The 15,328-nt window shown below is 48.2% G+C and overlaps 1 protein-coding gene across 3 annotated transcripts in view; it reads right to left on the bottom strand.

Moving 5' to 3' along the window:
- The window catches only part of il1rapl2 (interleukin 1 receptor accessory protein-like 2), a 323,388-nt gene that overhangs the window by 222,712 nt on the left and 85,348 nt on the right, over positions 1 to 15,328 (bottom strand). For 2 of the 3 annotated variants that reach the window (XM_035407898.1, XM_035407900.1), the window contains 2 exons: positions 1,619 to 1,699; positions 700 to 801 (listed from right to left, as the gene is read on the bottom strand). In XM_035407898.1, coding sequence (XP_035263789.1) covers positions 700 to 781 — 82 coding nt within the window. In that variant the 5' untranslated portion in view covers positions 782 to 801; positions 1,619 to 1,699. The remainder of the gene's footprint in view (positions 1 to 699; positions 802 to 1,618; positions 1,700 to 15,328) is intronic. The other variant, XM_035407899.1, reaches the window with a different exon arrangement.

Genomic DNA, 15,328 nt, shown 5'->3' with positions numbered 1-15,328 from the left:
CGGGCGTTTCGCGGGGAGAGGAATTCGTCCAAGCGCTATAAATCTCAAAGCGGGCGAGAAACCGACAGACAAAACTGCCTTTGTGCTTCTGTCGCCCACGTAAAAGGGGCCGTCTTGGTGCTGATAACATAATTGCTCAACGCACACCCTCACCCACACGCAAACAGGCACACAATATGTGGGGGGGGGGGGGGGGGGCGAGGGGGGGGGGACACAGGGGTATGGGGAAGAGAAGCACAAATGCAGTTCAAATTGTGAAACGCTACTGGATTGTGTTGTACCGGTGGTAAGCCTGAAAAATCTTTTTTTTTTTTTTTTTTTAAATCGCTCAGTCTTTCCTCATTGGACAAATGTGCAAGAAAAAACTTGTTTTTGTGGCAGGCTGATATTTAAGAAGACACTTTTTCTGAATGGAAAAAAAAATACAGCTCAATATCAAGGATAGTTATCAGGGGCTTGTGGCGTGACAGCAGGCTCCGACAGCCATTTCGTACCCGGAACGCTGATCCGATTGGTGGAAGCGCATTACATCATATCCGTGCTTTACAAACAAACGCTTTGTCCAGTTTTACTGCACGCACATTCATTTGTGACACAATAAGAGATCACAGTGACATCGTGAGAGATAACAGGAGAGAGATCCCACAGACGGGCACTGCGGTGCCCACACACCGAAGGTTGAGCAACTTGTGGACTCACCGGAGTTTCTCTTGGAGATAAATTTCAGATTGATGCAGGCCGCTGAGCTGATAAGCAGGAAGAGGAGGGCCGAGCGCTTCATCTTTCAGATGTCTGAGGCAGCTGGGAGAGAGAGAAAAAAACAGGAGTAATATAAGAATAACACGACAGGCAACGCGGGCCAGATCTCTCTTTGAGCAGCCATAAACATCCACACCGGCAAAGGGAAATCTCTGCTCCTGACATACTGCGTGATGTCACAGTTTTTCACTAAATGCCAGTTTTTTTTTTTTTTTTTTTTTTCTTGAACAATGAAATGTAAAAATGTGAGATATGTTACCATTATCAGCTTCATCCCACCGCAACACAACTCACTCCAAAGATACCAACGCCCATATATGAATGCATATTCTCTCAGTGTGACCTGTTTGAGTTCATGTGTATATCTGTAAGTCAGGGATGTAAGTCAGTATTGGTCTTCAGTTTCTGTTTAACTGCATATGTGAAACAGGACAGTGTGGTTTATGCTGCACTGTGGAACATGTGAATAAGAATGACCCTAACAAATACTGCTATGGAAATCATCTTGTGTCTATTACTACAGCTTTTTTAACAAGTCATAACTCTCTCTCTCTCTCTCTCTCTCTGAAAGACACACAAGCCTTTATTCAAACCGTGATGCACATTTTTCAGTCACAGTGAAGGACAAAGCACATTGTGGTTAGACTGAATCTTAACCGCTGACATTCAAAGGCTGCATTTCAGGCAGGTTTTATTTCTAAACCAAGAATGGGGTTTTAAAGTCTAAAATAACGACAGAGCTTGCTAACACACACACACACACACACACACACCACTGCCGCTTAGCTTAAAGAATAACCGATTTCTTTACTTTAAAAATACCATTGTCACTATGGGAACGGTGCGATTTTCCACCTGCCTGCAAGCGCACTGTCTACAGCCATTCCCATGGTGCTGTTTCTACAGTCCATGCAGCACGCGGATCAGTCTGGAGTGGTTACTGGGGAAAAGTGTGGAAAACAATGAAAAGAAGGATTAGCCCCACCCGACGAGAGAGCCACATAATCCAAATTAATAAAGCTGGGGTTTATGGGACACATAAGGTTCTGTGCTGCTGTCCACTGTTTGGATTTAGTGACTTCCACAGACCCTGACTCAAATTTCACCAACAGTTAAGGACAGCACAACTTGCAGCCTTCGATTGTGTAAGTACTCAGACGTAGATTGGGTCAGGTCAAGGTTTCGAACTTGAATGGCTGCTATGCAAGCACTAATAGTGGTTCACATGATCTCAGAAAAAATAAATAAGGTGAAACACATCTGTCTTTGCAAGGTCCCTCTGTGAGGTAGCACATTCAAGCGAAAATTCAATTGCCAAAGCAAGCTCAGGGAAAAGTTAAATAAAGGTACATACAGTATCAAGAGAAAGGTATAAACATTCTTAAAGTCATTTTGAGCACAGTCAAGTCAATCATTAGAAGTCCGTAGATGTATTGTAAAACCTGAACACTGTCTAAACCAGGCTGTGTCCAAAAAATGCAAGGGCAAAACTGGTTAGGGAAGCCACTGAGGTCAATGGCAAAGAGCTCCGTGATGGCTCAGTGACGACAACGGTGGGAACTTGGTGGGGACTTTTATTTAACGACAGGTAAACGACAATTATTATATTGTTCTTGAACCAGAGCAAGAGGGCGTTGTGGAAAATGAAGGCAAATTTTAAGCTGACATCAGGAAATATTGTTGAACAGATGTCGATACATGAATACATGGGACAGCTTGACAGCTTGCCAAGTCAGGCTAATAGATACAGGGAGAGTGGCATCAATGAGCTCAAAAATAAATAAAATCTCTCTTTCTCTCTCTCACATTCACTCTCTCTCTCTATCTCGCTCTCTTGCATGCACGCACACACACACACACACACACACACACGCACACACACACACACACACACGCGCACGCACGCACACACGCACACACGCGCACACACGCGCACACACAAAAGATCTTTTCTGCAGGTTATACAACATCCATTATGGCCCCTGCATGTTTCTTTTTTGTACAGCCCGGTCCATTAGTGTTCTATGAACTGGCAGCGCTATTTTGCAACACCTCATTCCCCGTGACAGCTTTGCCCTCAGCTATTGGAGGAAGAGAAATTTTTCAACTGTTCCCGTGAATAATGGGGAATTGAAAAAATAAGTATACACCGGTTGTCATAAACAGCAGTAAATGTCTTTCCCCAGCCATTTACACATTTTTTTTCCCATCTGTTGATGTGTGACTTTTTCATGTTTAGTTGCCTCTTACAGAAGGCAACACTGCGTTTAGCGCTTTCTAGCTTCTGTAGTTTTCATCGAAGTAAACGTTTTTTGTTCATTCACAAAATAATTCATATGAACTAAGAAAGAGTGCAATAATAATAATAGGTGACAGTATGTATGAACACACAGATGCACATACATACAGTAGACAAACAGGTTCATACACGTGCAAGAACACCACACGTAGCACGCACTAAAAATGTTTTCCAAACAGAGCTAAAAAAAGTCATTTTTGCACGCTCTCTTCCTCACTCACTACCATCCCACCATTACCCCCCCCACCCCCCCGCCCACCCCCACCTCCGCCCCCTCAAGCAAACCCCACTAATAGAGAACTGAGTGATGGCTTAGAAAAAAAAGTTGATCCTTCTTCTGATTAATGCAACAAATCCCTTCCTCATTACTTGTAAGTGGGGATAATTTCCAGCTAATAAAATCAGGCCTAATATTGTTCTGAGTGCCGTGCCTTGCTGGCGGGCAGAGAGGGTACTTCCTCCTTGTTCCTAAGCTCTCTTGAGCCTAATAAATCTACTCAGTCTCGCAGTCACCCGCCACCTCGGTGGATCCTGCGGGTGGAATGAGGGGAACAGCCAGCGATGAGGCCCTGGAAACTGAGCTCATTTATATTTCATCAAATGAGGCGAAGGTATGCGGACTCTAAACGTATACAAGAGGACGCGCGATAAGACTGTGTGTACTGGCCTGAGTGCACATTGTGGATGGAGCAGGAACTCTTTTTATCAATTCTGAGAAAGAGCAGCCCTCCTGGAATTTGAGGCGGGCAGGGGGGGTGGGGGGGTGGGGGGGTTGATGGACGGGGTTGGAGGAGAAGGGGGGTGGGGGGTTGGATGGATGGGGGTTGGAGGGTAAGGGGGGGTGGGGGGTGGGGGGGTGGATGGATGGGGGTTGGAGGGTAAGGGGGGTGGGGGGTGGGGGGGGTGGATGGATGGGGGTTGGAGGGTAAGGGGGGGTGGGGGGGTGGATGGATGGGGGTTGGAGGGTAAGGGGGGTGGGGGGGTGGGATGGTTTGCTCATGTGATCTCCACAGGTACACACGTCATTTCACAGGCCACACGCCAGTGCATTTATCAGTGTGCCAGACATGAGGCCCCTCCTCTCCTGCATCTCTCCTTTCTGTATTTATCTCTCTCTCTCTCTTGTCTTCTGAAAGTTTCTTCCCTTCTCTCTCCAACCCCCACCCCCCCCCCCGCCCCCCACCCCCCCACCCCCTCTCCCCCCACTGACAGAGCTCTCCTGAGTCTGCGAGCCAAGGCCGCGATGTCCAATTCCCTTCAAAACAAATGGCGCCCACGCTCACTGTGGATGCGCTCCGAAGCACGCCTCACTCTGCATTCCTTAATCAAAGAGATGGATGGCGCGGCACGGCCGAAGAGCGCGGAGGCACTTAGCTACGGCGAACCAAGAATAACGACACCTGCGCGTCTGCGACATCGACTTCCGCTCGCTCTGCCGCAGAAAAACGCACACCGCAATCAACTACGCCTTCGCAGGCGCGGGGCCGTACTCGAAGCAAAAAAAAAAAAAAAAGTGTCATGCTAAAGCTGCCGGAGCGATCCAGCGTAACCGACGCAGAACTGGACTCGCACGCCGAAACTTGCGGGTTTGTTGGTTCGATTCCCGGACGGAGGCTCCTGCCACAGGGCCCTCGGGCGAGGAACGCAACCCCGAGTGGCTTCAGTAAAAGACACCCAGCTGTAAGAACAGATTTTATGTAAAAGAATGCGAGCCGCGAGAGCCAAGTCGCTCCGGATAAGAACACCTGTTAAATGACTAAAATGTACAACGTTGCCAATTCCCCAGGCGTAAGGAGCCAGAGTCCTCGGTGCCCCGCATTAAATTCTGAAATTATGAATGGTTGCCAAGGCGGTGACAAACCCGGGGAATCTTGCTGCGCTGCCATTGGCCACCTGGGGAAAGCAATCTTTCACTGCTCGGTTTCACCTTTGCCGCAACCTTAAGGGCATCGTTGTTTTGAACTCGCCTCACCTGCTGTCAGCGGCGAGAGAGAGAGAGAGAGAGAGAGAGGAAAGGAGGGAGAGAGAGAGAGAGAGAGAGAGAGGGAAGGAGGGAGAGAGAGAGAGAGAGAGAGAGAGGGGGAGAGAGGGAGAGAGGGAGGGAGAGAGAGAGAGAGGGAGAGAGGGAAAAAGTTCCATCGTAATTATAAAGTTGAATTGTTGCCATGGCGTTACATGGTGTAAGAAGCATGTAAATTACGCTTCGGGAGACGACCAACATAAATCACCGGGAGAGCGCGCCATTTTCTTTTTTTTGTGTGTTCCCCCCCCACAGCTTCTTCTTTTTCCACCGCTCGCGATATGAGCCACATCAAAAGCAAACGCTGTAAACGCACGCGCGGCGGCAGGAGAAAGGTTTATAGGCCGCGTTAAGAATACGAAGAAGGCTCAGGGCGGGCGAGCGGGTGGGGGTGAGGGGGGGGGGGGGCTGGTGGTTCGGTGGGGGAGCCCAGCTGGTCAATATTTGGGTGCGAGGTAAGGGTCGGGGGGGGGGGGGGGGGGTAGTAGTAGGAGCCAAGAACACATGGGGATATTGCTGTGAATGCCAATGATCATAAAGCAGATGAGCACTCCAGGGAAATGCTCCGTAAACGGTGCGGTTCTCTACTAAGAGATGCTACAAGAGGAAAAATAAATAAAAACAGGGTGCTATTTTCATGTTTGAAAAAACCGACAGACAGACAGGAGTCCATTTGGCCATCTTTCCAGGTAAATTTACGTGAAATATTTAGCCGATTCCGTTAAACGATTCCAGCGCAAAGCATACACTTTTTGTTTACTGTATGCCATGCGAAGTGCAAAAGGCCCTTGTTCAGGTCAAATTTGAGCAGCATGCTGTGGCAAACTGCCCTCTCGTTTAAGGTTAAGGAATGAAGTCTGAAAGCCTGACCTGACAGTGGTTTTAGGGGGCTGAAATGACCTTTAATGCACTCGTGTCACGATGAAGCTCGAGCCTCAAGGGCTCCTCCACTCCACTTAACAAATAACACGATACGCAACGAGCATGTGCCAGAAATCTCCTCCCCCTTCGCTGCAGTGCAAAACGCCCCACACAGGTAAATAGCTAAACCTCGCCTCCTTCCAAGGAATCCCAAAGCAAATTATGCACCGACATGATCTCTTGGCTTAAAACTGTTATGATTCTCAGGGTAGTCTTTACTTCAGAAGACATAATGAAGGCCCTAGTGCTGAAGTCTCAGGTTGCCTATCAAAGCTGATGAATTCAAATTGAATTTTAAATTGAGGGGTAATGGGCAGAGGGACTCAACTTAGACTGCATGAAATCTGAGAGCAGCTCAGACGGTTAACATGGCTGCTGTTTCCATAGGCCCAGTGGTCTCAGCCCCCAGTGGGGTGGCATGGCCTGCTGTTTCAGACAACCCTATCCTCAGCTTCAAGTGATTGTGCTGTAATAGATCAACCCCCCTCAATCCTGCACTGACACACACACACACACACACACACACACACACACACAAGGTCCCTCAGGTGCAGTGCCCCGTTGTATTTCTCCCAGTTTCTAACAACAAGAGGATGACCACACAATACGGTTTTAGATACTACCTAGTCTGTAGGTAATCAGAGAACTAATTTAGTCAGGAAAATGGCGAACATTGTTAGACTGAATGGTCTGTTCTCGTTGTTATGTTATGCTATGCTATGCTATGCTATGTCATGTTATTTTATGCTATGCTATGTTATACTGTAACAACTCACGCACTGAAAGATCAGTCGCCTTCCTACCTATCTGCTTGTATCCCCTGCAACAGCAGACGGATGAAGATGAACAGACCTTTGCGAGTGATCCACGGTGGTGCTGATCAAAGTCTGGCTACCATTGGCCGCGTTAAATCCCGCCTCAGTTAACTTTATTGCTTCAATTATTGGTGCAGTACACAGACAAAGCAATGTGCAGACGATGTCTCGGAGGAAGATAAGGCTGTATACACAGTGCTAACGACCGACACAATCATATTAAAATAAAGGGAACAGAAGATTTTGTCTAGACCAAATTAAAAATATAAAAATATATCGCTACCAATAATACTGTAATATTATGGTAAACATTGCATTGGTCATTGTGCTGTTTTGTTCCTGCGACATCCATTTTCCTGAATCAAGAAGGTAGTTTGAGCATTTAGACAAGCACACAGTACCTGGAACACAAGGTACAGTACAAAGACAGAGCAGATGTTTTCAGAGAAGAATGCGTTGACGGAGAGCACAATTGCATGTGACTTTCTCTATCACAATATACATCTTAATGTACCCACTACCACGTTTAGTTTCCTTAACTGTACGTCAGCTTGGAGTCATTCATAGCCCAACACAGTGAACAGTAACTCCCACCCCACACTGCATGGGAGAACGGTCAGAGAGGCGGCATAAAGTTTAGAGATGCGGCTGATAATCTGCGCCGTAATGGATGCCGCCGCACCTAACTCCCATCCCACACTGCACGGGAGAACATTTAGAGATGCGGCTGATAATCTTCACCGTAATGGATGCCGCCGCACCTGTTCGGCGGGGAGACTAATTGCGCGCCACACATCACCATTACGCCGCCATTAAGCGGCCGTAAAACAACCCCGGGGCGAAGATGGCGGGACGTTTAAGGAGACAGGCTGAAAAACACCCGGGGCTCGTCCATCGGATTCCGCCGTATCGATCCCCCCCACCCCCCCACCCCACATTTCTCACCTTCTCCTGGGTTAGCGGAGTCACAGGCGGGACCGCAATCAATGGCCGGGGGGCGGGGGGTTGGGGTGGGGGGGGCGCCTGCGCCTGTGCACTGGAAACGGGCCTCGCAGGGGGAATCTCAGCCGCACATTAATTGCGGTGTGCGGGGAAGCTTTTATGAGATGCGGGGCTGAGTTACGCCAAAGGGGGGGTGGGGGGGGGGGGGGGCGCAGAACAGCTGATGTCAATCAAAGCAATTACGCCCTCCGCATTGTCAATTCAGCAAAAAAAAATTTCCAACCGGCGCGTTCGAAAGCGCGCAAATAACCGTCCAATCAGAAGCGGGCCACGCATCACACATTAAGGGTGAACGCGCGCGCACGCAATGCGTTATTAACTGTCCCGTGGAGCTGAGAGCGGGAGCGCTCTCACGCATGCATTAGACACCGACCCTGGACCCATAAATAAGAACCGTAAGACCGGGCCCTTTCCTAATTAAATGCTCACCCCCCCCCCCCCCCAGTGATCTCCGGCGAAAACGAGACTGCCCTATTTGGTAACAGTCCATCCGGCAGCGTCCACCTACACGCTGCCAGAGGCCTTCATTGGCTTCATCCACTGCCATGGCGACTCGTGTCAGCTCTTCAAGCGCCCCCCCCACACCCCCACAAACCACACACCCCCCCACCCCCCCACCCCCACACACCCCCCACCCCCCCTACCCCGTCGTCTCGCAGCCCCTGTCAATCCTGCCCACTATTAGCCGCCTTATTAAAATAACCACCTCCTGCTGTGGAGCACACTGCCAGCGTATGCGGCGCGTCAAGACGTAGGAAATCTGTTAAAAAGGCTGATCAGCACGTCCAGAAAATGGACACTAATAAGCTCATTCCGCTAAATAAAACACGGTTTAGAAATTGCCTCCACTCTCTCAAATGATTTTTTTTTCCCCCCTGAATGTGAAAGAAGTTTTGAGTTTTGACCTGCATCAGCAAAATAAGTCACCTGAGAGAATGGTCTAATATTTTGGTTAAAGTGTATACATGATATAACAAGCACCACTCTTTAACTACATAATGACCTCACTCACTCACTCACACACTCACACTCTCTCTCTCACACACACACACACACACACACACACCAAAAGTCCTTGACGTGCAGGTTTCTAACAAGTTTCTAACAAGGAGAGGATATATGTTTGCGTGCATGTGTGTGTGTGTGTACCCACATAACCTACTCTTTTTTAATGACAGACCATTTCAAGGCCAATTGCTACCACTGATGGTAAAACCACCATTAGTATATTAGTCTTAGACACTTTTTTTCCCTCTCAAGCACAATGGCAGCAGAGCACAGGTTTGTCCCAGCAACCCAGACACCAAGGCACAGCTAGCAAGCGCTGACTGCGATGACGCAAGTGTTGGCAGAATGAAACTTCAAACGAAGGCGTGTTCGTAATAACATTTCAGCTCCCTAATAAAGCCTCGAAAAGTCGGTTAAAGTAGATTGACTGGCATGGTATATGCAAGCGGACCATATGCTGAATGTATTTCTGAAGCGTTTATTTGCACTTGGATAGCCTCGATTACATTTATGAGCGGAGCCGTCTGCTTTATAGACAACCGTATTACAGTTTTCCATTTCTGTGATGTTTCCTTCAGTTATTATGAATGAAGGGTCCTCAGTAGGGAGACAAACCGAGCTGTTTACTGAACATCCTGGACCTGTCTTTTTTTAAGAGAGAGTTTACAGGAACACACATTAGAATTTATATTTCAGTTGCTGTTTAAAAAGACAGACCTGCTTACAGATAGCTAGCTAGTCTGTTTTGTGTGTAGGCCACATAACTATTCTATGGTTGTTAAATCACAGGCACCATGACCCGTGTTCGTTAATGTTGGTTGCAGCTATATTTTTATGGTGCTGTATTAATAAAATATTGGTGTATTATATCAGAAAATGAAAAATACCATTGGTATCTCAATTTAACCCTTAACGGGTTAAATCCAATGCATATAGTAAGCGTACCGTTTTTTTCTTAAATGTGTTGCAAACAAACAGTGTTCCGGTTAGGTCGAATGCATTTAATGTAATCCGCAAACAATGAAACAGTGAAAACATTGCAGCAAAATAAACAAAAGTAGAATAAATAATGTATGCAAAGAACTACATTCTAAGCAGTATGCTGTGTTTGTATGCAAGCAGGCTGTGTTGTATGTGAGTAACAGTAAAAAAAAAAAAGCCATACATGGTACTCGTCTGACAGCTAAAATTTAACGGCCTAGTTTCTGTGCCTACTTATTAGAATCCAAATGTGTTATCGCTAGACTGAGCAGAGTGAAGGCTCATATGAGCTCAAAACTTCTGCTGATGTAGCACATCAAATATTGATTTAGAGCTTTCAGAAATATTCAGAATGAAAACACAGAAATGTCAAAACCAAGCTCTTCTTAAAGCACCCAAAAAAAGATAAAAATATATTCTCAGGTGAAAAAAAGCGTAAAGCAATTCTAAGTTTGTTCAATTTTGCTAAATCAGCTCTGTGTTCCGATTCAAATGAGTCTAGCTATGCTTTTAAAAACTGTTGAAGAACAGATGCACACACTACACTGCAAAATAAGATAGTGTTCACTGCAGAGACTTTGGGATGCAAATCTTTGTACATGTATCACTTCTCCTGAGTCCACAAAGTAGCTGGCAGGAACACATAATGTATGGGTGACCACAACGGCATTATGTAATGCTCTGAAAACCAGGACCAGCTGATGCAATACAATCGTATTATAAGCAATTGAGACAATTTTTCCAAATGTCAATCTCAATTACTGGATAGTGTGACTTCCATAAAAATAAAGAGAGGATAGCATAAATAAATTGTAACATTTTTTGGTTGATACTTTTTCATCGATTTTTAATTTGTTTATTTATTTTTGGTTGATGTACTGTACTGTCGCCATGATCAAATACAAATGCGTTTCGTTAGTTATTTTGCAATTCAGATCACACTTCTGAAGTTTCGGAAGCACGTTTGTTTGCAGTATAAAAAAAAGAAGCCCAGGCCTAAGTTTGCATAATGTATCGACAATCAATTTAGCTTCAGCCGATACACAAAGCCTGAAATTGACTGAGTTCCTGCGAGTGAAACCGACTGCCCGCAGGCTTGATGAATTTCAGACGGTGAGGACACCGCAAACAACTCCAGACAAAAGTAGCTATTCCTTCCGTTCGTCCTGTTAAATAAGGGCTGGCGGACTTCGTCTGAGCAGGCCGCACTGTCACCGCGGTGACAAAAAAGCCCGATAAGTAGACTAACCCGAGTTCTGTTTTCAATATTGTCCTCATCATTTATTCCTTATGGAGATGTAGCAGGACACCACCGCGGTCAATAGCTGCTTGAGCCGCTCTCTCTCAATTACACTTTCTGGCAAACAGCCACTAAAGAAAAAAAAAAAAAATGCATGAAAACAGGAAGATTGCATTACCCCCCCACCCCCCCACACACACACACACACACTCCCCTCCTCCAATATAAACAGCCATAGGAACCATTGACACAGATAATGTACAGGTTCCACAGCGCAGGATATAGGATATTAAAACAGCGCCAGTCTCCCTGCCTCCTGTGAAGATCGTGCAGAACAAGCACCTTTTCGAAAGGGCCCGCTCGCCAGAAGGGAGCCCTCCAGTCACGGTCCTGCCATAAAGCCATTTCATCTGAAGCCCCCCGGAAGAAAGCCATTTAGGAATTTGTGCAAAACAAACAAAATTATATTCCAGTGCGATACCGTACACACAAGCAGTCGGTGCAGCTGACACCGCTCACTCTTGCATACTGACGTTGGCGTGCGTGCGTGCAGGCCGCACACGAACACAAGCATGGAGACACGCACACATACACACACACATAAACACACACGCACGTATGCGGGCACACACACACATATATATATAAACCTACCCACACACACACACACACACAGAAACACGCACGCACACACACACACACACACACACAGAAACCTACCCACACGATGGCACACAGGCGCGCACACACACACACAGAAACCTAGCCACACGCATGCATACAGGCGCGCACGCGCGCACACACACACAGAAACACGCGCACGTGCACACGCACACACAGAAACACACGCACACGCACACACACACACAGACACACACGCGCACACACACACAGAAACCTAGCCACACGCATGCACACAGGCGCGCGCACACACACACACACACACACACACACACACACACAGAAACACGCACGCATGCACACACACACACAGAAACCTACCCACACGACGGCACACAGGTGCGCACACACAGAATCAGAAAAGGGAGTGAGGCTTGTCCAGTCGATACGGTGTTTTCCAATGTTTGAGCGGAATCAATGTGGAGATGATGGCTTCAGGCTCGCACATTAAACTAAAGCAGGGGCTGTAATCAGGCCTTGACCTTCACACACCGGCGTCCGATTCGTCCGCATAACTCCCCGAATATTTTCAAGCCCGCTGCAGGTAGCGGATGACATTTTAACAAGGATTCATGAGACTTTAAATAATGTTACTTTCCCGACTGCAGAGGGGTTGTTGCAGTAAATAGGGCTTATTTCCCTTCTGATTCCTTGTTGTTACCATTAATGACACTCGGCCATTACAGATATATTACTAGATTTGTAGTCGTGAATTACTCATTTCTGGTCTTCATATCCTACAAGTGTGAGGCCTGACATTGACACTGCATTAGCATCACTAGTGTGTCTTTCTCCTCTGGTGCTCTGTTATGGATGAAAAACTTCAAATGACAGTTCCACGCTAACACGCTGAACTTAAAAACCGTTGACACTGAATTGACAAAATCACAGGAGCACAGGTCACTCCCGGTCCCCTGCCGCGGGTCAGTAAAACACGCCGGGCGTGCAGACAGCGGCGGATGCGGATCGAGCCGCACGTGCGGGCGTGCAAAATTCGGTAACCGAAGTTCCTCTCGCGTCGAACCTAGCCGCAGAAGGTTAAGCACTGCCGTTAACGAGATGACTAATAATTTGTGTCAGATCGTTTCCCTGACAGAGCCACAGGACAGGGAAACATATGCTCCAGCCTTCGCCCGCCCGCCAGAACATGTCCTCCTCTCTCTATCTCTCCCTCCCTCTTTCTTGCTCTCTCCCTTCTACCTCTCTCTCTCTCTCCCCCCGTCTCCCACTCTCTCACCCCCTCCCACACTCTCTGTCACTCATTCACGCTCTCTCACTCACCTTTCTACCTGTCTCTCTCCCTCAGTCTCTCTCTCCCCCCATCTCCCACTCTGTCACTCATTCACTCTCTCTCTCCCTTCTACCTCTCTCTCTCTTACCCCTCCGTCTCCCACTCTCTCTCCCTCTCTCACTCTCTACCACTCACGCTCTCTTTCTCTCTCACTCTCGCTCTTTCTCTCTCTCTCATACTCTTTCTCTCTCACCCTCTCCCTCCCTCCCTCTCTCTCCCTCTCTCTCTGTGCCCATGCTTAGCAGGAAGCGCTAATCTGAAGAAGCTCGGGGAAAATGCGCAGAGCTGGGGGAGAAAGGGGGGAGGGGGGTTTGCAGCTGTGGCAAGCCCGTGCCACGGTGCCCGCTCCGCACGCCAAGCCTCGCCGCCGCTGGGCCAGCGCTGGGAGGCTACTGGGGAAGATGCAGCGAGGAGTTCTGTCACAGCAATTAGCAGCTGCCGTAGCACTCTGCGGCGCAGCTCGTTAGCATGGCGTGCAGCGCACGCAAGGGGCGAGCCACGTCACACGGATGTCATGCCAGCGCGCGCGTCAGGGCCTTTCAGCAAGCGGACTGGCGCCAGATTTTCACCCTCGCAATTCAAGTCGGCCCAACGTGTTATTTTTTTTTTTTAAAACAGCATGTCGAAAGTAGGCTAAATGGCACGCACAACCGAGTGATAATTTCCTTAAAAAATTTATTTGGGAGTGAGAAAACGTGTATTTATTTATTTTTTATTTTTTTAAATAACCAGTTAACCACTAAAGATCGAATGCAAACCAACCCCTGCCCACGCACACTCACAGACCGCCGAGAATCAATGCCTGCTTTTAGGCATTCAGCGGCACATCAATCTCTTGATTAGTAGCCAGGAATAATTACACGGCTCCGGCTGCAATTATCTCACCAATGGTGAAGCTGAAGGCCCGCCCACCCTGTCAGTCACACAGTAAACATATCTGCACTTAAATTGTCCCCGTTGTGCTACCGGAGCTTTCTGTGTTAAACAGGCTCCCTTTGCTTCCACGGAAAGGCTCATTCAGCTGCAGGAGCACCTCGCACGCGAGCTCACTGATCCCCCTCCATTTCCCTCTTTATCCCAGCATGCACCTCTGGATGCTGCGGCGGCGGCGGCGGCGGAGGAAGGGCCCGCCGAAAGGCAGCCGGGCGGGTGACGGGGGGCCGTGAGCCCGAACCTGAGCAGCCTTCGGTGAGCCTGAGATTATACGTCAATCACGAGCGCTGACGGGGGCCTGGCGAGGTTCGAGGCCGAAGAGCCGTACCCCCCCCCCCCCCCTCGCGGGGTTCCTGTCTGTCTGACCCCACACACCTAACTCCGCGCTGTGCCTCCCTCTCGGGCGGAACCGAGCGGAGTTTGAAAAGAACATTATTCTCCCGGCTGACTAGCGGATGGCAGGCCGATAAGCGCCACATCAAACAGCCCGACCCGGAGCGCTGAGACGCAGCCGCTCAGACGCTCCGCTGCACTGTTTCTACCTCTTCATCTGCCTCTTCATCTACCTCTTCGCCAATAATCGCTATGCAACACAAGTGGCGGCATAGGAGGACCATCCCCCAACCCCCCCGCCGTCCCTGACTTCATGGACATTGAGATATATATTTGTTACCTAGACTGGCTAAGCAGACTAGTATGATTCTTATACTAGTCATTTCTGAGAAAAAAAAAGAAAAAACTGATTTCTTCCCAAAGATCACTAAATTAAATGACGCGTCACATGGCCTCTTGACGGCAGGTTTAATACACAGAAGATCACGTGCGATGTGTTCTATGCAGGCGAATCCTTTTTAAATCTTTCAAGTCGAAGAGGTCTTGTGGAGACTCGGAATGCCCGATGCGGTGTTTCCAGCCTGAATGCCAGGCCAGGACATCTGTATCCAAGTGACAGAGGTGGAAGGGACACACGTCGTGGCACCATTAAGCCACTTCCAATAAAATCAGCGCCAGCGGGGAAACGGTCTCTACAGCGAGTGGCCTTTGAAAAGAAGAAGAAAAAAAAAAACCACACATACAGGAATCCTCTGGCCTCTCAGGAAACGTGAGCGCGGCTGTATTTGTGTCTACTTACATTCGACGACAAGAGCCCTGTTTAATTAATGCCCATTGTGTCATGAGCAGGACGGAATTAAGCCCACGCGCTTTAGGTCGAGAGGACTTGTGTGACGAGTGGACAGGTGCTTCGGTTCGGGAGACGCATCGACACGGTCTGTTTAGCAGCGTGCTAACTCGGTTCATTAGCATTTCTTTCGTTAATTCCAGGAGCGGCGTTCACTTGGCTGAATTCCGCTCCTGAGCTCCCTCAGTTCCGCTCCAG

Source organism: Anguilla anguilla, chromosome 3 (genome assembly GCF_013347855.1).
Source record: "Anguilla anguilla isolate fAngAng1 chromosome 3, fAngAng1.pri, whole genome shotgun sequence".
NCBI lineage: Eukaryota > Metazoa > Chordata > Actinopteri > Anguilliformes > Anguillidae > Anguilla > Anguilla anguilla.
The sequence above is the reverse complement of the archived record's forward strand: the minus strand, read 5'-3'. Positions and strand labels throughout refer to the sequence as shown.